This window comes from Lepidochelys olivacea (genome assembly GCF_965140295.1).
Source record: "Lepidochelys olivacea isolate rLepOli2 genome assembly, chromosome: 20".
NCBI classification, from domain to species: Eukaryota; Metazoa; Chordata; order Testudines; family Cheloniidae; genus Lepidochelys; species Lepidochelys olivacea.
This window is the reverse complement of record NC_140430.1, coordinates 19179252-19198153: the sequence shown is the minus strand read 5'-3', so window position 1 is coordinate 19198153 and position 18902 is coordinate 19179252. Positions and strand designations below refer to the sequence as shown.

General features: G+C 62.6%; 2 protein-coding genes across 3 annotated transcripts; one reads left to right on the top strand and one right to left on the bottom strand.

Annotated features, from left to right (window-relative positions):
• The first annotated feature begins 1998 nt into the window (after positions 1-1998).
• On the top strand, positions 1999-4050 carry JUNB (JunB proto-oncogene, AP-1 transcription factor subunit). Of its 2 annotated transcripts, XM_084610299.1 has the most exons (2): positions 1999-2090; positions 2535-4050. In XM_084610299.1, exon 2 carries the CDS (start codon positions 2576-2578, stop codon positions 3425-3427), a length of 852 nt encoding a protein of 283 aa, XP_084466425.1. In that variant the 5' UTR covers positions 1999-2090; positions 2535-2575; the 3' UTR covers positions 3428-4050. The 2 variants fall into 2 exon arrangements, with proteins under 2 accessions (XP_084466425.1, XP_084466424.1); XM_084610298.1 differs by having other exon boundaries at positions 2002-4050.
• Positions 4051-11609: 7559 nt separating this feature from the next.
• On the bottom strand, positions 11610-18738 carry PRDX2 (peroxiredoxin 2). The gene is made up of 6 exons (XM_084609981.1): positions 18581-18738; positions 15919-16024; positions 14482-14635; positions 13131-13253; positions 12379-12509; positions 11610-11866 (listed from the first exon to the last, which is right to left on the bottom strand). The coding sequence occupies exons 1-6, from the start codon at positions 18707-18709 to the stop codon at positions 11781-11783; spliced, it is 729 nt and encodes a 242-aa protein (XP_084466107.1). The 5' UTR covers positions 18710-18738; the 3' UTR covers positions 11610-11780.
• Positions 18739-18902: the final 164 nt, after the last annotated feature.

Sequence of the window (18902 nt, the reverse complement as noted above, 5' to 3'; positions counted from 1 at the left end):
ACCCCGCTCAGCAGCCACCGTCGCTCCGCACACTGCCGAGTACTGCAGTGCACCCCGCTCAGCAGCTGCCGTCGCTCCGCACACTGCTGAGTACTGCAGTGCACCCCGCTCAGCGGCTGCCGTCGCTCCGCACACACTGCCGAGTACTGCAGATCACCCCACTCAGCGGCTGCCGTCGCTCTGCACACTGCCGAGTACTGCAGTGCACACTGCCCAGCCGCTGCCGTCTGTCCGCACACACTGCCGAGTACTGCAGAGACACTGCTCAGCAGCTGCTGTCTGTTCTCCACACGCTGCATAGTTCTGTCCCCCGGCCTGCTGGTGAGTGGGGTATTTACTGATCAGACACTGCAGCATTTAATCTGCCAGCCGGCCCAGCCGAGAGTAAGGGGCCCCTGCAGTCCTCAGGGGCCAGGGGCCCGGTGCTGTAGGAGGAGTCCCAGGGTGCTGCACTGACAGGCTGCTGCAGGATCGCCCATGACCTAAGGCCTCTCCCATCACACAAGCCAGGTCCCTGACCCACAGAGGGTGTGGTCCCCACCCCACCCTACCTTCACCCCGGCACCCTGCCCCGTCTGGAGTGAGCTGGGCAAACAGGCGGTGGTTAAAGGCTTGCCAGCTCGGGATGGGCTCTTCCTGGGCTGGAGAGATGGAGCAGCTCCCCCGCCCCTCTCCAGCTGGAGGGATCAGTTCATGTGAAGGGTGGGATCCAGTCTAGCCACCTTCCCTATAGCTCCAGCTGCCCCCCAGCCCATAGGGCCTTGATCCCCCTCCCCAAGGGCCCCCCCAGGGCCCTGATCCCCATCCCCCCAGCCCATCCCCAGGTCCCACTCCAGGTTCTGTATCCCCTCCCCCCACATGATCATGGCTGAATTCACATGTGGGGGGGGGGCACAGGGAGCAGGGTGGGGACCACAAGGGGGAGCTGTCTGGGCTAGCAGGGGGGCATTGTTGAGAGCCACCCCCCCCCCCACGGCCCTGCCCTTTTTAGGGGTGTCTGCCGGCAGATAGGGGGCCCCGGGGCTGGCGGGGAGGTCTTGGGTGAGTGTGTGCGGATGGAGGTCTTCAGGCACGCAAATGTTCACAAGTGTGTTTTGTCAGTGAGTTCATGTCTGTGCACACACGCGGGGGCCTGATGTGTGTGTGGCGTGTCTCTGAGTATGGCAGTGTGTGCGTCTCTTGTGTTTCGACACGTCTGCATTGCTGTGTGCCTGGTTGTGTGGTTGTGTGTTGCTGTGTCTGTATGTTTGTGTGTGTCTCTTATTGTGTGTGGTTGCGTGTCTCTGTGTTGCTCTGTGTCTGTCTCTGTGAGCAGCTGTGTGTCTCTGTGTGGTTGTGTGCTGCTGCTGTGTGGCTGTGTGTCTGTCTGTGTGTGGCTGTCTCTATGGCCGCATGTGTGTGTCTGTGTGTGTGTTTGTGTGTGCCGCTGTGTGCGGCTGTCTCGCGGGCTGTGTGTCTCTGTGTGGTTGTGGGTCCATATGGTTGGGTGTGTTGTTGTGTGTCTGTCTCTGTCTGTGGTTGTGTGTCCCTGTGTGTCGGTCTGGCTCTATGACCGTGTTTCTGTGGCTGTCTGGGGCTGCATGCCCACCTCTATGTGTGGTTGTGCGACCGTTCATTTGGGTGTGTTGTCGTCTCTCTGAGTGTGGTTGTGTGTCTGTACATTTGGGTGTGTTGTCGTGTGTCTCTCTCTGTGCGTGTGTCTCTATGGACGTGCCCATCGGTGTGTGTGGTTGTGTCAGGAGGTTCGGGTGTGTTGTTGTGTCGCTGTGTGTGGGCGTGTGTCTGTCTGTCTCCGTCAGTCTCTCTGGCCCCGCCCCCGGTGACGCGCAGCCCGGCCCCGCGCCGCGCGGGCCCTTCCCAGCAGACACGGGGCTGCCCGGCAGGCGGCGCCGCGGCCACGCCCCGCGCGTGGGGCTCCGGCGCGGCCCAATGGCGGCGCGTTTCCGCCCGACGGGCCCTATAAAGGCTCGCGCGGCGCCGCCAGCAGCTGACTCAGAAGAGGACAGAGCCGGAGCGCGATCGGAGCCGCCTGCTGCGCCCATCCCCGTAGCGCCGAGCCTAGCCCAGCCGCGGAGCCCCCGCCCGGTACGGTACGGTACGGTACCCGCCGCCTGTCGCTTCCCACGGGGCTAGAGAGCAGGGAGCCGGGCCGATCGCCCGCCACGCGTGGGGGCTGCGCTCGGGGACAAGAGCCTGGCCGGGGACCCCCCGCTACACAGCCAGGAGGAAGAGGAGCGAGGGGGCGAGGAAGCGGGAGCGTTTCTGGAAGTGAAACCGAGCCGTGGACTGGTCTCCGGGCGTCCTGGGAGGGGTGTGCGTTGGATCTGCCTTAACCCCCCCCTCACCCTCCTGCCCTGCCCAGTGAAACCAGCTTTCCTGCCTCTGGGATCTGCATCCCCCTCTCCCTGGTGCCCCCTCTATCTGTCTAGGCCGGGGCGCCGTGTGCTGATCTGGGGTCGCGTGGCTGATGTGTACCAAAATGGAACAGCCGTTCTATCATGACGACTCCTTTCTTTCCGGCTACGGGCGTGCAGAGCTGAGCGGGCCCCCGGACTACAAGGCGCTGAAGCAGAACATGGCTGTCAACCTCTCCGAGCCCTACCGGGGCCTCAAGGCACAGCTGCACCTCCGGGGCCAGGCGGCCGAGGAAGGAGGCGCGTTCTACGCCCCCGCCGGCCTTGCTGAGGCGGGGGCCAACTCTTCGCTCAAGCTGGCCTCGCCGGAGCTGGAGCGGCTCATCATCCAGAACAGCAATGGGGTGATCACCACCACGCCCACCCCGGGCCCCTATTTCTACCCCCGGGGGGCCACGGAGGAGCAGGAGGGCTTTGCTGACGGCTTTGTGAAGGCCCTGGACGACTTGCACAAAATGAACCACATGACCCCGCCCAACGTTTCCATCGGCGCAGCTGCCTCAGTGGCCAGCAGTGTCTACGGGGCCTCCCTCCATCAAGAGCCGCCCCCCGTCTACACCAACCTGACCAGCTACAACCCCGGCACCATGACCACCTCCTCCAGCTACCCCACCGCCAACCTCAGCTACCTGCCCCAGACCCATGCCTATGGGGGTCACTCCTTGGCCACCTCCCTCCCGTCCAGGGTGCAGGTGTTCAAGGAAGAGCCTCAGACTGTGCCAGATGTCCAGTCGCCCCCTGTGTCCCCCATCAACATGGAAGATCAGGAGAGGATCAAGGTGGAAAGGAAGCGGCTGAGGAACCGGCTGGCGGCTACCAAGTGCCGGAAGAGGAAGCTGGAAAGGATAGCCCGGCTGGAGGACAAAGTCAAGACGCTGAAGACTGAGAATGCGGGACTGTCCAACACGGCTAGTGTCCTGAGAGATCAGGTGGCCCAACTCAAGCAGAAAGTCATGAATCACGTGAACAATGGTTGCCAGTTGCTTTTGACTGTTAAAATGCAATCCTTCTGAAACCCCCCTGAGCCCCATCTTATTTAAGAGACTTGTGTGTAACTGGACTCCCTGTTGGAAAGTTTACATGAACTTTAGCTGGACTTCTGTAGCGTTCTCATGAGTCGGACCAACCTCTGCATGCGACTTTGAAGATGATTCTTGGCCTCCTCCTGTTTGCTGATGGTTGTATTTTTATTTTATTTTTTTGGATGGGAGGGGGTTGTATTTTGCTCTCTGCTGGATTCAGAATATGTGCATATTGCCTAAAATTTGTGTATGTTGTGTGAGTGTATTTAAAAATGGAACAAACCAACAAACTTGTTGCATAGCTGGACAGTGCGGCAAGAGGTACTTTGGCAAGGAAACCATGTAATAAGGGAACTGTGTGTCTGAATTAAGGGGCCAGGACTTTCCTTAACTTAAAACCGAACAAACAAAAAAATCTGATAAGAGAAACTGAGTGCCACACCATAGAATTGCCTTGCCCATGAAAGGAAATATGGCTTATTTACTTTACTTTTTTTGTGGTGTTTTAGTTTTGTTTTTTAAAAAACAAAAGTCCTTGAATTTGTTGTGTTTTTAAAAAGTTGATTGTATTTGTGTTTTTGACTTTATATTGACCTTTATTTAAGTTTTAAAAAAAAAAAAGTTCTCTGATCTCCTGTCTGAGGTTTGGCTTGGTTTCAAATCCTTTTTGGCCCGGACATTATTTCAGGTGGGGGGGAGGGGACTGTGTCTGGTCATAAAACAGGATCTGTTCTGTATTTTTTAGGTGAGACTTTTACAGTTGAAAGGTCTAAACTAGAAATTTTTGCTGTCCGTTTCCTTCACCTCTTTCTACAGGACTCCCTCTGAATATATTGTTAACGGATCCCTGATTCTTCATCACCCCTTTTGTTTCTGGGGTGGCAGCTTCTGGGCCTGTGTCAGGGGCTGGGACCTTAGGGTGCTGTACAAAATCTTTACCTCCTGCCCCAGCTTGGAGGAGGCGTTTCTGGCGACTCCCCCACCCCCCCCAGCCGGAGTGGATTTGATGGCTCTCAGCTGATCTGTGTTTTTCCTCCCCGTCTGGCTCCAGGGCCTGTGGTAGCTAAGAGCTCAGCCGGGCTCATCACACGGGGCCTTGGGGCTTCCACAGCTCGGAATCTCTCTCTAGCTTGTCCCCTCCTGCAACCCCTACGGCCTGGCTCTTTCCCAGGGGGTCTGACTTCTTGGCGGGGGGGGGGGGGGGAAGAGATCTGTGTTTCTCCCCCCTCCCCCTAGCTCTGATGGCAGACCGCAACGCCCTGGAGGCCCTGCGCGGCTGTTTTTCGCCCCAGGCCAGGGTTAAAAATTCCCCCTGCGCGGCGCTGCGCTGCTTCCCCCGCCCGGCTCCGGCGCACGGGAAGGGGGCGGGCGGCAGGCGAGGGGAAGGGTTTTCCCAGTGACGCAGGGGAAGATGCCCATATATGGGCCCGGGCTGGCTAGTGACGTGCCCGGCCCCGTTCCGGGAACCCCCGCCCACGCCGGCTGCCGGGCAGAGGGGGCTTGGCCTGGCTTCATTTCCAGCCAGGGCGGCAGGCACCAGGGAGGGGTTTTTCCCAGGGGCCGCGGGGGAGCGGAGTTGGAGGCCGCTGGCTCGAAACCAGCCCGTTCATTTCCAGGCCGGGGCATCTGCAAAATCCCCCCCCCCCTTGGTGGGGAGGGGGCAGGACGAGCCCACGGGGGCATTGGACGTTTCTCTCAGCGGAGGCCGGAAAGACCCTGCCACGTTCCCACCGCTCAGATCAAAGGCAAAGAGAATGTTTTCCTCACGCTGGAAGTTGGAGGTGTTGGTCCGGGGGTCAAGGGAGCCGATAGAAGCACCCACCTTTTGAGAGGGGGATCTAGTAGGTGCCTTACTGTAGCACCCTGCTTGGGGGCGGGATATTAGGTGTATAATGGTAGCACCCCCGTGTGAGAGTGGGGTCCCACCAGAACGCTGCACGGGATCCGAGGAAAAACGGTTCCAGGTGCTGTGGCATCAGCCTGTGGAACTCCCTGCCACAGGACGTTGTTGGGGCCAAGAACTGAGCAAGAGTCAAAGAGGGAGAGGATGAGCCTCTGGACCCCAGAGGTGACAATTAGTGCTGGGAGGTAAAGTCTAGGGCAGTGGCCAGGCCCCTGTCTAGCAGGAATGAGGCAATCTTCAGGGGGGGGGGGGCTGTTTCCCCTACATCTGTCTGCTGCAGGGTTCTTACACCTCTCTCCAAAGCAGCTCCTGCTCCCCTGTTGGAGACGGGACAGCAGGGGAGTGAGAGGCAGCCCCTGCCCCACAGATAACAGACAAGACAGATGCAGGAAGGGATTCTCACCTCCCATTCCGCAGAGTGGGGAACTGAGGCACGAGATGGTGAAATGACTGAACCAAGGTCATTCAGGGACATGGTGGCAAAGCTGAGAGTTGGACCCAAGAGACCGGAGTGATGCCCTGCGGAATCCCAGTGAGCTCCCCTAGGCCTGGGCCCTGGCTGAGCACTTGTGGGGGGCAGTCTGTTCATCCTGGGGGTGAGCAGATGCTCACCAGCTGCGCAAGCCCCTTTCCAGGCGAATGCCTAGAGATGGGCCTAGAGGTGGGCCCCCCGTGGCCTTAAGGGAGCACTTGGGGACCCCCTGACCAAGCCTGGCCCTGCCATGTGCCACCAGCCTCTTAGAAACCCCACACCCACAGGGGGCTGGCAGGATGTGACGGCAAAGGGGGGCACCGAGAATACACCAAGGGGTGTGGGTTGGGGTGTGTTTGAGTGGGGGCTGCCAGCTGACCTAGCAGGCTACACGCATGGGTGTGAGGAGGAATCAAGGTAGAGGCCTGGCAGGTGCTTTGGGGCAGATTGGGGGGGGGGGTCCCTGCCTCTCCAGCTCTGGGGTGGGGCAGGCCTGGGGGACGGTCACCCTTTATTTCCCAGCTTGGGGTGTTCTCAGAGTAGCCCCCTGCTGCGTGAGGGCGCGAGGCAGCTTCAAAGCGGTTCCTTGGCAGCCGCTGGTCCCCGGGGCCCACGGAGCGTGCGGTGGGCGAGCTCCTGGGGGGACGCGAGGGAGATCAGTGGGGCTGGCGTGAGTCACGGATGACACAGGCAGCTGCTGCGCCAGCTTCCCCCACACAGCAAAACTCACTCCCGACCCGCAGCCCCCCAGCGCTGCCGCCCACTCCCGACCCACAACCCACCCAGCTCTGCCCCCCACTCCCGACCCGCAGCCCCCCAGCGCTGCCCCCCACTCCCGACCCGCAGCCCCCCCAGCTCTGCCGCTGCCCCCCACTCCCGACCCACAACCCCCCCAGCGCTGCCGCTGCCCCCCACTCCCGACCCGCAGCCCCCCCAGCGCTGCCGCCCACTCCCGACCCACAACCCACCCAGCTCTGCCCCCCACTCCCGACCCGCAGCCCCCCAGCGCTGCCCCCCACTCCCGACCCGCAGCCCCCCCAGCTCTGCCGCTGCCCCCCACTCCCGACCCACAACCCCCCCAGCGCTGCCGCTGCCCCCCACTCCCGACCCGCAGCCCCCCAGCGCTGCCGCCCACTCCCGACCCGCAGCCCCCCAGCGCTGCCGCTGCCCCCCACTCCCGACCCACAACCCCCCCAGCGCTGCCGCTGCCCCCCACTCCCGACCCCCAGCCCCACACGCTCTGCCGCTGCCCCCCACTCCCGACCCGCAGCCCCCCAGCGCTGCCCCCCACTCCCGACCCGCAGCCCCCCCAGCGCTGCCGCTGCCCCCCACTCCCGACCCACAACCCCCCCAGCGCTGCCGCTGCCCCCCACTCCCGACCCCCAGCCCCACACGCTCTGCCGCTGCCCCCACTCCAGACCCGCAGCCCCCCCAGCTCTACCGTCCCCCTCACTCCCGACCCGCAGCCCCGCCGCTGCCCCCCACTCCAGACCCGCAGCCCCCTCTGCTGTGTCAGCCCTGGGCTCCCCCCAGCTGATGCCCCTGAGTCACCGCCACTAACCCAGCCCCGGCTGCCTGCAGACGCGCTGGGCGTGCCGGGGCCGGGAACAGCCTGTGCCGGGAGCTCCGGCCAGCGCGGGGGTGGGAGCAGCGCCCAGGGACGTGAGCAGGAACACACGGGCGGCAGCTGCACGCGCCCCTCCCCCGCATCCCTCCGGCCCCCCCCCACATCCGCCCTGTACACATCCCTCCCCCTCCAAACGCCCCCCTGCAGCCACTCTCCCCCCCTCCACCCTCCTCCTGCCACCCCTCCGCCCTGTACACACCCCTCCCCCTCCCCCTCCAAACACCCCCCCTGCAGCCACTCTCCCCCCATCCACCCCCCGTCCCCCCCACACTCTCCCCCATCCCCCTGCCACCCCTCCGCCCTGTACACACCCCTCCCCCCTCAAACACTCCCCTGCAGCCACTCTCCCCCCATCCACCCTCCTCCTGCCACCCCTCCGCCCTGTACACACCCCTCCCCCTCCAAACACCCCCCCTGCAGCCACTCTCCCCCCATCCACCCTCCCACTGCCACCCCTCCGCCCTGTACACACCCCTCCCCCCTCAAACACTCCCCTGCAGCCACTCTCCCCCCATCCACCCTCCTCCTGCCACCCCTCCGCCCTGTACACACCCCTCCCCCTCCAAACACCCCCCCTGCAGCCACTCTCCCCCCATCCACCCTCCTCCTGCCACCCCTCCGCCCTGTACACACCCCTCCCCCTCCAAACACCCCCCCTGCAGCCACTCTCCCCCCATCCACCCTCCTCCTGCCACCCCTCCGCCCTGTACACACCCCTCCCCCTCCAAACACCCCCCCTGCAGCCACTCTCCCCCCATCCACCCTCCTCCTGCCACCCCTCCGCCCTGTACACACCCCTCCCCCTCCAAACACCCCCCCTGCAGCCACTCTCCCCCCATCCACCCCCCGTCCCCCCCACACTCTCCCCCATCCCCCTGCCACCCCTCCGCCCTGTACACACCCCTCCCCCTCCAAACACCCCCCCTGCAGCCACTCTCCCCCCATCCACCCCCCGTCCCCCCCACACTCTCCCCCATCCCCCTGCCACCCCTCCGCCCTGTACACACCCCTCCCCCTCCAAACACCCCCCTGCAGCCACTCTCCCCGCATCCACCCCCCGTGCCCCTGCCACCCCGTACACATCCCTCCCCCCTCAAACACCCCCCTGCAGCCACTCTCCCCCCCTCCACCCTCCTCCTGCCACCCCTCCACCCTGTACACATCCCTCCCCCTCCAAACGCCCCCCTGCAGCCACTCTCCCCCCATCCACCCCCCATCCCCCCATACACCCTCCCACTGCCACCCCTCCACCCTGTACACATCCCTCCCCCCTCAAACACCCCCCTGCAGCCACTCTCCCCCCATCCCCCTGCCACCCCGTACACATCCCTCCCCCCTCAAACACCCCCCTGCAGCCACTCTCCCCCCCCCGTCCCCCCATCCACCCTTCCACTGCCACCCCTCCACCCTGTACACACCCCTCCCCCTCCAAACACCCCCCTGCAGCCACTCTCCCCCCATCCACCCCCCGTCCCCCCATACACCCTCCCACTGCCACCCCTCTGCCCTGTATACATCCCTCCCCCCTCAAACACCCCCCTGCAGCCACTCTCCCCCCATCCACCCTCCTCCTGCCACCCCTCCGCCCTGTACACACCCCTCCCCCTCCAAACACCCCCCTGCAGCCACTCTCCCCCCATCCACCCCCCGTCCCCCCATACACCCTCCCACTGCCACCCCTCTGCCCTGTATACATCCCTCCCCCCTCAAACACCCCCCTGCAGCCACTCTCCCCCCATCCACCCTCCTCCTGCCACCCCTCCACCCTGTACACACCCCACCCCCTCCAAACACCCCCCCTGCAGCCACTCTCCCCCCATCCCCCCCCTTCCCCCCCACACTCTCCCCCATCCCCCTGCCACCCCTCCACCCTGTACACACCCCTCCCCCCTAAACACCCCCCCACAGCCACTCTCCCCCCATCCACCTCCATACACCCCCCCCCCCGCAGCCACTCTCCCCCATCCACCCCACTGCACACCCTCCTGCATCCACCTGTCCTGTACACACACCCCAGCATCCACCTTCCCCCATACACCAATTCCATGCACCATTTTCCCCCCTGCATGCACTGCCCGGTACAACTTCAACACCCCTCCCCCCACACCGCTCCTGTGAGCACATTGCATCCCCCCCATACACCCCTTCTGTACACACACTGCAGCACCCCCCTGTGCACACTTCCCATACAAACCCATTTCCCATACACCCCCCCACCGCATGCTTCTCTCCCAGCACCCCCTCTGCAGACTGATGCCCACAGGGTACCCTCCCCTGCCCCCCCTTGCTTTGACTCATTTTATGTCTGAGTTGCAGCCCCCCCCCAGCTGAGCAACTCAAGCAGGGCAGAATTCCCTGGGGGGGGGGGGAGGGGAGGAAAGAGAAAAGAAGGGGAGGCAGGGCAGGCAGGCTCCCCCTCCCCCCTGCATGCCAGGCTGATGGTGCCAGACCAGACCTGGCCAAGGGATGGACCCCAACAGCCCCCAGGAGAAGGGTGTGGCCATGTGCACAGGGTGGCTGTGGGTGCAATCAGGTGTGTGGATGGGGGGGAGGGGAAGAGTGTGCAGCTGCGGGGGGGTGCAGGGCACAAGAGGGGCTGGGTGCAAAGGCCAGTGCTTAAGCCCAGGGCCATGGGCGGAGAGGTGCAGCGGCACCTGGGTGCACCCAGGGCTGCGTGCATGCCTGCATGGGGTGGCTGTGGACACAGCTGTGTGTGGTAATTCTGCACAGCCCTGTCCGGGCATGCAGGCTGCCAGGCCGCCTCCCAGCCCTCTGGCCCCAGGGGGAGCCCAGCCCTCGTCCTCAGGCCAAGACTGGAACCAGCCAAGCCCAGCCGGGGAACAGAGCAGGGGCCAGGAGGGCTGGGCCCAGCCTGCGGGAGGGAAGCAGGAGCACAGGGAGCTTGGCTAGCGTCTGGGAGCAGCTGGGGAACATGATGTCCCAGCCAGGAAAGCACACCCAGGTCAGCCTAACCCCTGCAGCACCCACCCCCATTCCCTCCCTCCCCATTAAGGCCAGCAGTGACCTACCCAGCCATTGCCCCTACACCCCCTGACCCCACTCTGAGCCACAATGTCCCCATCTCCCTGGCCCCTCTACACAGACAGCTCAGCCCTTAGGAATAGCCCCCAGGGAGGCCAGCTCAGGGTGCAGGAAAAGGGGCCTTTCCCCTGCAAGGGGCCCTGGCTCCCCTCTGGCCTCAGGGAAGCTGCCAGGCCACACTCCCAGGGGCTGATGAAGTCACAGGCAGATCCCAGCTCGCCTCCTCCAGGCCCAGCGCTGGCTGGTGTGGGAGGGGAAGGGACATGTCTGGCTCATGCACCGCTCCTGGCACACAGTGTCTGGGGCTGACCAGGGCAAGGTGCCCCCCCTATTATGTACCAGGGCAGGCTGGAGCCCCCAGCACCAACTGTCAGAGGAAGGGGGTGTCAGGACTCCTGGGTGTGTCCCCCCGGTGTAGTTAGAGCTCTCTGGGGCAGTAGCTGCAAGCCAGGCTGTTGGGGGGCAGGTAGCACCCCCTGCTGGCACAGCACCAGCCTGAATGATGACTGGGCATGGTGGGGGAGTGGCAGAAGCTGGACATGCCTGGAGAGCCCCCTCCTCCCCAAGCAGCAGGGGGCTGGCTTTAAGGGAAGGGAGATGAGCACACTGCTCATAGCAGGAGCTGGGCCCTGCCCCCACCCCCTCCAAGTCCGACACTCCTCAATGCCCCATCCAGCTCCCCCCCCGCCCCCTGGGATCCCAGCCCCCTCAGAATCTGGCAACCCTGAGCCAGGACCCTCTGGGACCAGGAATCCCTGCTCCTTCCAGCCTGGGGGCAGCTGTGCTGTGAGTGGGGGAGGGAGAGAAGCCAAGAGCCCACAAGGGGTGTCCCCCAGCAGAGAACCCCAGGCCCTTCAGAGTCAGCTGCCCTAGTGGGGAGCCAGTTGATGTTCTAGGAGACCTGGATTCGCCTCCCCAGAGCTGGATGCACACCAGGGAGCTAGCTAGATGCAGCCAACAGCACCACCTAGTGGTGCAAAGTGCTACAGCACCCACTGGCACCAAGAGACATCTGGGGTCGATCAGAGGTTGACTGGATCCCCAGGGCTTGGATAGGACACCCCCCCCCACCCCCAGCAGGGTTGCCCCGACCCCCCCCCCCCCCATTCAGGATCAGAGACAAGCCAGCTCCTTTTCAAACAAACCCTTTTACTTTAGGTCACAAGCATCTTCTCGGATTCCCCCTGCCCCAAAATATCCCCATCCAATGGGTGGGGTGGGGCAGAGGGAGGGGCTCCTTCACAGTAGACCTGATTCTCGGTCAGCTGCTGCTGCCCCCCCCCCCCCCCCCCCCCCCGGCTCAGTGCTGCTTGGCAAAGTAGTCCTTGCTGTCCTTCACTGTGGGCTTGATGGTGTCGCTCCCAGGTTGCCAGCCTGCTGGGCACACTGGAGAAAGTGGGGGTGGGGGGGTTAGGAGACCAGAGGCAGGAGCTTTGTATTCCCCCCACCCCCTGCCCTTTGCAGATGGGGAAACTGAGGCAGAGTACAGAAAACCTGGGTTTGATGCCAAGTCCTAGGCTGGTGCTGTAACCACTAGGCAACCCTTCCCCTCCAGCTTGGAGGTCTGCCCAAGGCTGGATGGAGCAAGCACTGTAGGTCCATGCATGGGGCTCTACCCCACCTCTCCTGCCTGGCATGGGGGTGGGCGTGTGCATGCGTCTCTAACCCTTCAAGAGAAACCTCCTAGTACAAGCAGAGTCTGCAGCCAGCTGGAAACAGCTGGGATTGAGAGCCCCCCCACCACTTTGCCCCCCCAGGAACAAACTCAGACCTGCTGTCCCACCCCGTCTAGATACACTGCTGCACTTGGGCCCTGCCTTCCCCCTAACCTGGGGTTGGCCTTTACCCTGCCCCCCCCCCCCCCAGAGCTCCCCCCCGTGAGCTGGGCCCAGCCTCACCTTCCCCATGCGTGTCCGTGTACTGGAATGCCTGCACCAGGCGCAGCACCTCCTCCACCGAGCGCCCCACCGGCAGGTCGTTGACTGTGATCTGGCGCAGGACACCCTTGCTGTCGATGATAAACAGGCCCCTGCGGGGGGAGGAGGGAGAGGGATCACACCCCAGTGGGAACCAATGGGGGGGTGCACCCCCCCGCCCCCAGCCCAGATCTGTCACGGTGGGGATCCCAGGGGATCATGGAGCCTGCAGCCTTCCCCCCATGGGATGTGGGGCACCCCCACCCGACACCTGGATGCTCAGAGCCAGCTGTTGCTTAGTGGAGACACCCAGAGATTCAGTGGGGTGGGGAGTACATCAGCTCCATAGATTGGAAATCTCTAGCCTCAGTCAGGGCAAGACTGGCTGTGGGGATACCAGAGTGACACCCTCAGCCTGGCATCCCATGGGGCTCCTTCCACCCCCCCCATATACCCACCCTGGTGTTCCCCACACACTGCCCCGGCTCCCCAGTCAGCGTCCCGTTCGCCAGATGCACCCACCCTTCACCAGCCATGGGGGTGGGGGTGTCGTTCGACATTAGCTGGCACTGCTGTGAAGTTAAGGGGCAGAACTCCAATGGGGCCCCAAAACTGCCACAGGGAGACTGGAGTGGGGACCTCAGCACAAGTGACCACCATTCCCCCCACCCCCTCCCCCAGCCAGAGCAGACCCCAGAAGCTCACACACAAGGGCAGTCAGTCAACCCCCACACCTGTAGGCGATTCCCTCATCCTCCTTCAGCACCCCATAGTCCATGGCCATGCTGCGGGTGAGATCTGACAGCAGAGGGATCTTTATGGTGCCCAGCCCCCCCTCCTTCCGCGGGGTGTTGACCCTACAGGGAGACAAGAGGGTTAGTCTCATGCTGTGGTATGCCCCTAATCCCAGCCACAGGGACCCCACATCTAGATCTGTCCCCCCGGCACCACCTCCCACCCAGGGAATGAGGCCACCTGGCCCTAGTGCATCAGGCCCTGTCTCCCACTCAGGGGGCCCATGGGGCAGACCCCAGCCTGCAGCAGCATGGCTCTCATCCTGGCTTGCAGCATCGGGGGCTGGGGGGCAGCTGGTCCAGCCAGACTCCCACAGAGCTGCTAGTGAGGGGGGGGGAATTTCCCCTCCTCCCACAAACCACCAGAAGACAGACACCCAGGTTAGACACTAAATCAGAGGATCTGATACAGTGCTCAGACTGGGGGGGCATGCTGATGAGAGCCCTATTCTGGAAGGGGGAGAGAAGAACACCCCCACCCTAGAAGATCATGCCAGTTTAGCCATCCACTCCCCACCCCCCGTGGCTAGGGGTGATAAGGCTTCTCTCAGAGTGTGCCCAGATAAAGCCAGTAGGGGCCCACCCTGCCCCACCCCTCTGGGACAGCTGGTAATGTCTGCTGGATTCTAGCCCAGTGTCTTCCCCACAGCAAGGGAGGGATGGGCCCCACCCCTGCCCCCTATCTAACCAGGGAGCATGGGGCTTTTTGATAGCTTGAGGCGCATTGGAACTGGTCTGTGGGGAGATTCCAACCCCTGGCACCCAGGGGCTCTGACCCCTCCCCTCCCTAGAGGCCTGGTACCAGGTCCAGATGGGTTAAGGGACTAGACAGGCAGGCTTCCCAGCCCCCCCTCCCCACACAGGTTTTGCTCCAGATCTCATGTACCGATTGCATTGGGGCATCTGGGGCAGAGCAAGCCAGCAGCGCCAGGCCTCTTGTGTAGGGCTGGCAAGATCCTGACCTCACACCCATCACAAGTGGAGAGCAGAGGGGTGTCTAGAGGGCATTTTGGTCACTGGCCTGAGACACTGTCACATGCTGTGGGTCTCAGTCTCCTTCCAGGTGGAAACCATGGTTCCTGATGCTTTAGCTTGGGTTGCAATCATAGCAATGTCTCATTCCCTGCCCCCCTGAGCCAGCTTCTCCCCACCCCACCCCTAGGGCCAGATCAGAGATGGGCCCCCCAACCCTGCCAGTCCCCACAGCCCAGGGCTTGATTGGAGCTGGCACCCCCTAGAGGGCGGCGAGACCTCACCCATGTCCCCCTCCTGCCCCCCGCCCCCCCCGCACCAGGCCAGGTGGGTGAAGTGCGAGTCCACGGAGGCCCCCAGGACTTCACAGCGCAGCTTGCGGAAAGCCTCGGCGTGCTCGCTGAAGGCGATGATCTCGGTGGGGCAGACGAAGGTGAAGTCCAGTGGGTAGAAGAACAGCACCACGTACTTGCCTGGGGGATGGGAGGGGGAGAGAACCAGTCAGCAGGGGGAGCTGCCATAGGATGGGGTGTCAAGAGGTGGAGCCATGGGCAGAGACCCAAGTCCCCCCCAGACCCAGTTGCATGGCTGGAGGCCTTGCTTGCCAGCCAGCTGATCTGGTTACAGCGTCTCCCCCAGGAGGCACTGGGAATGTCCCCCTCAAGCCCAGGCTCAGCCAATCGCAAGCCAGCCGATTGGATTATACACAGGGTCCCCATTTATCTTTTAAAGAGACAGCACTGCACACTTGCCTGCCCAGAGGCAGGATGGTAAAACTGCAAGGTCCCCCACTCTCCACAGGACCTTAATCCTGCCCCACAAGGGACCCCCCCACACTTCCTTTAGGGCAGGGGTGGGCAAACTTTTTGGTCTAAGGGCCACATCTGGGTATGGAAATTGTATGGCAGGCCATGAAGGCTCAGAAAATTGGGGTTGGGGTGTGGGAGGGGAGTGCGGGCTCTGGGGTGGGGCCAGAAATGAGGAGTTCAGGGTGTGGGAAGGAGGCTCCAGGCTGGGGCACAGGGTGAGGGGTTGGGGTGCAGGAGGGTGCTCTGGGCTGGGACTGAGGTGCTCAGAGGGGGATCAGGGCTAGGGCAGGGGTTGGGGTGCAGGAGGGGGTCAGGGGAGCAGGCTCCAGGTGGCGCTTACCTCAAGTGGCTCCTGGAAGCTGTGGCGTGTCCCCGCTGTGGCTCCTATGCGGAGGCGCGGCAGGCAGCTCTGCAGGCTGCCCCGTCCGCAGGCACCGCCTCTACAGCTCCTATTGACTGCAGTTCCTGGCCAATGGGAGCTGCAGAGCTGGCGCTTGGGGCAGGGGCAGCATATGGAGCCCCCTGGCTGTAGGAGCTGGGGGGGGAATATGCTGATGCTTCCAGGAATCGCATGCAGCCGCAGCACACGCAGAGTGGGGCAAGCCCCGGACCCTGCTCCCCAACGGGAGCTCAAGGGCTGGATTAAAATGTCTGAAGCGCTGGATGTGGCCCCCGGGCCAGGTTTGCCCACCCCTGCCCTAGAGGTGGTGACCCTGTTCCCCATGCAGGCAGACACCCCTGTAGAGTGCCCCCAGTATTCCCAGCATTCGCTCATGCGCAGAACATCCAGCTAATCCAGTACCAGCAGGGGGCGCTGCGGGGAGCGGGGCAGGAGCACTGGCTATGGGGGGAGCTCCCAGCAGCCCCACTCCCAGTGTCTGGGGAAGCTGTAAAGACCTCCCTATTAGCACAGGCTCAGTGCAGAGCCGTCAGCAGGTTCCTCTCACCTCTGTAGTCGGAAAGTTTGATCTCTTTGAAGGCTCCGTCCACCACGGCCATGGCGTGGAAGCCTGGGGCTGGCTTGCCGATGTGAGCGTTACCAGAAGCCATGTCCTGCAAGAGAAGCTGGGGCTCAGGACAGGTGGCACTAGTTAGCGGGTCTGGCCAGCAACTGTGAGGAGTTTCTCCCGTTCTCTGCAGGAAGCAACACTGCACAGGGGCAGCTTGGAGATGGACCAGATGAGCTGGCAGGGGGGCCCTGACTTCCAGGAGGTCTCACTGCACCAGTGCCTGGATTTCTGAGACGATACCAGCTTCCAGACCAGTCCCAATCTCAACTCCCCCTTCCAGCCCACCCCAATCATCTTCCCAGCGCTGGTCTGCATGAGCAGACAATCCCAGCTCCGAGCCCCCAGTCACAGGAGCATCACTCACATCTCACAGCTCAGAGCACACTAGCTATTCTGGGTTGGCACTGGGAATGCTAGACCCAGCGGGCACCCCACTCCCCGGCACAGGTACAACCCAGGGACTGCCAAGCTAATGCAGGCTAGAGAGATCTTTGGGGGAGGGCAAAAGGCTGGTGGCATCTCCTCCCCATGTGCAGCCAGGCACAGCTGTGCTAGTGTGAACCCACCAATCAATCACAATTAACCAGCTCACCCCTCTTACAGCTTGCATACAGGAGGCTATTTTGCACACACAAAGCACTTTTCATTCCCAAAATCGTGCAAACCAACACCAATAATCGGTGATTCCACAAACTGGGTCAGTGCAAAGCTGGGGATAGGGAACCCAAGAGTTCCGACTCCTAGCCCCCTAAGCACTAGACCCCTCTCCCTTCCCACAGCTGGGGACAGAACCTAGGAGTCCTGCCTCCCAGCACCCCACACCAACAGCATTAAAAGTAACAGTCCTGCTCTCAATCTATTCTATCTGAAAGTGCAAGGAAAGGACCCCCAAAGCTCCCATTATTTGGAGCAGACCTTGTCTCATTTCGGCTCAGAGACCTGAAAAACATATGGCTTTGCTGCGGGATGAGGCCGGCTAAGCCGGCGGGGAAGAGATATGGGCTAGCAAGAATTTTATTGGGGTTTTCTTCTGTGGCTGTACCTCACCAAGCCTGGGGGGCCCCCGCTCGCTACCATGACAGACCAACAGATACCACAAGCAAGAGTGCGGAGCCGTTGCAGGACATGCAACTCTGCTGGGGGGGGTTCCTTCAGATAAGAACCGCCCTACTCGGGGTGGGCAGAATGGCCCCAAAGGATACCAAGCAATAGGGAGTTCCCCCAGTGACACTAGGGCAAAAAGCACTCTCTCCCCCTGCATTGTGAGCCGCCACCCCAGAGGCAGCCCCACTGCAAGGTAGCTGGCACGGCATCCAGGATTTGCCATCATGGGGCAAAAGCTCGCGGTCAGCACAAGAGTCTTTAGAGCTGAAGGCAGGTTGTGGTCTAAAGACCTGGGTTCTGTCCCCGGCTGGCCTGGTGAGTTATCTTGGGCAAGTCACTTTCAGCTTCATGCCTTGGTTTCCCCTCCTGCCCTTTGTCCTGTAAGCTCTTCAGGGCAGGGACCACTTCTCACTCGGTGTCTGTGGCGCACCGGACACAACAGGATCTTAAAGCCACCTTAGCAGAAGCGGGGGCCACCTCCCAGCAAAGGGGCATATAAAAATAACAGGCCTCCAGCTGCCATTTTCACTAGCCACCTGAAGTCGCTCGGTTCCCTGCCCCCTTAGAAGCTTCGCCTAACCGTCCAGAAGCAGGACACAGGGGAAACTCACTGGACAAAACCCAAGCATGAATTAAGACCCACAAGCCAAGTCACCTCTGTGCTCCCGTCTTGGAGAGTCCTTAACGGCACAAAGCGAAGGCGAAATGCTCCCACCGCAGGGAGGGGAGGCAGCGGTTCACGCACCAGGACAGCGGGGAATTAGCAGCCTAGAATTCACCCAGCTAGGGCCCCACTGATGGATCAGCCCCTCTTCCAGCCCCCCCAATTGTTTCCGGGGGGGGAACAGAGACACTCTGCCATAGTTTCTTCCCTATGCAGCCACTTGAGAAAGTTGCACATTCCCCAGCTCTCCGGTGTCAGCCCACCGGCACCACCCAGGAAAACCCTGATGCACCCTTACAGCGGTTGGCACCTGCTGGAAGAAGTGAGGAGCTGGTACGTAAGTGAGGGCCAGAGAGGGGCCCAGGGCGATTCAGGATCCACGCCCCCCCCCCCGCAGTTGCTTTCGAAGCCACGAAGCAGGGAGCCGCCAGGGCACGCGAGACAGTGAAACATGGAGGCTGCAGCCTAGGTCAGGGCCCTCCAAACATAGGAGCAGAGACCGGGGGGAGGGAGGGGGGGATGAGGAGGACGAAAGGCCCCTTTAGCATTGCCAGGCCCTGGCTGGAAACAATACCCCGCCTGGCTCCTCCTGCGGGATTTGCACGAGGGCTACAGGAACCCAGAGCCGACATCTACCGCTGAAGGCAGCGATTCCAGGGGGGGCCCAGTCACCTTCCCCACTCCGAGCAGCCACTTTGCAAAAGAGACGCTCCCTCCTGCATGTGGCTGCTCCAGGCCCGGGGGCTGGAAATGCCCCCCCGCTCCAGGGCCCACAAAAGCAAACCCGGCCTGCAATGCACAACCAGGAGCGTGCAACACAAAAGCACCCACCTCCTCGCTGCGCCCTACCACAGCAAAGACACCCTCGACCTCCGCGGCGCGTGCACAGCTCGCGGCCCGCCTGCAGCCGGGTCTTATAGCCGCCCCCTCCACGCCCCCGTCCGGGCTGGGCTGCTCCATTTGGAGCAGAGAGAGGGGGGAGGTGAAGACGAGAGAGATAAAGCCAGGGGTGGGGCAGGGCTTAGACCTCCAAGGGGACTCCCCGCATTGCACGTGGAGGGCGAGGTTCGGGGGGGCCCCCTAGCATTGCACAGAGGTGAGCGGGGTTATGGGCTCTCTCTGCCTTGCACAGAGGGGGGACAGGGCCATGTAT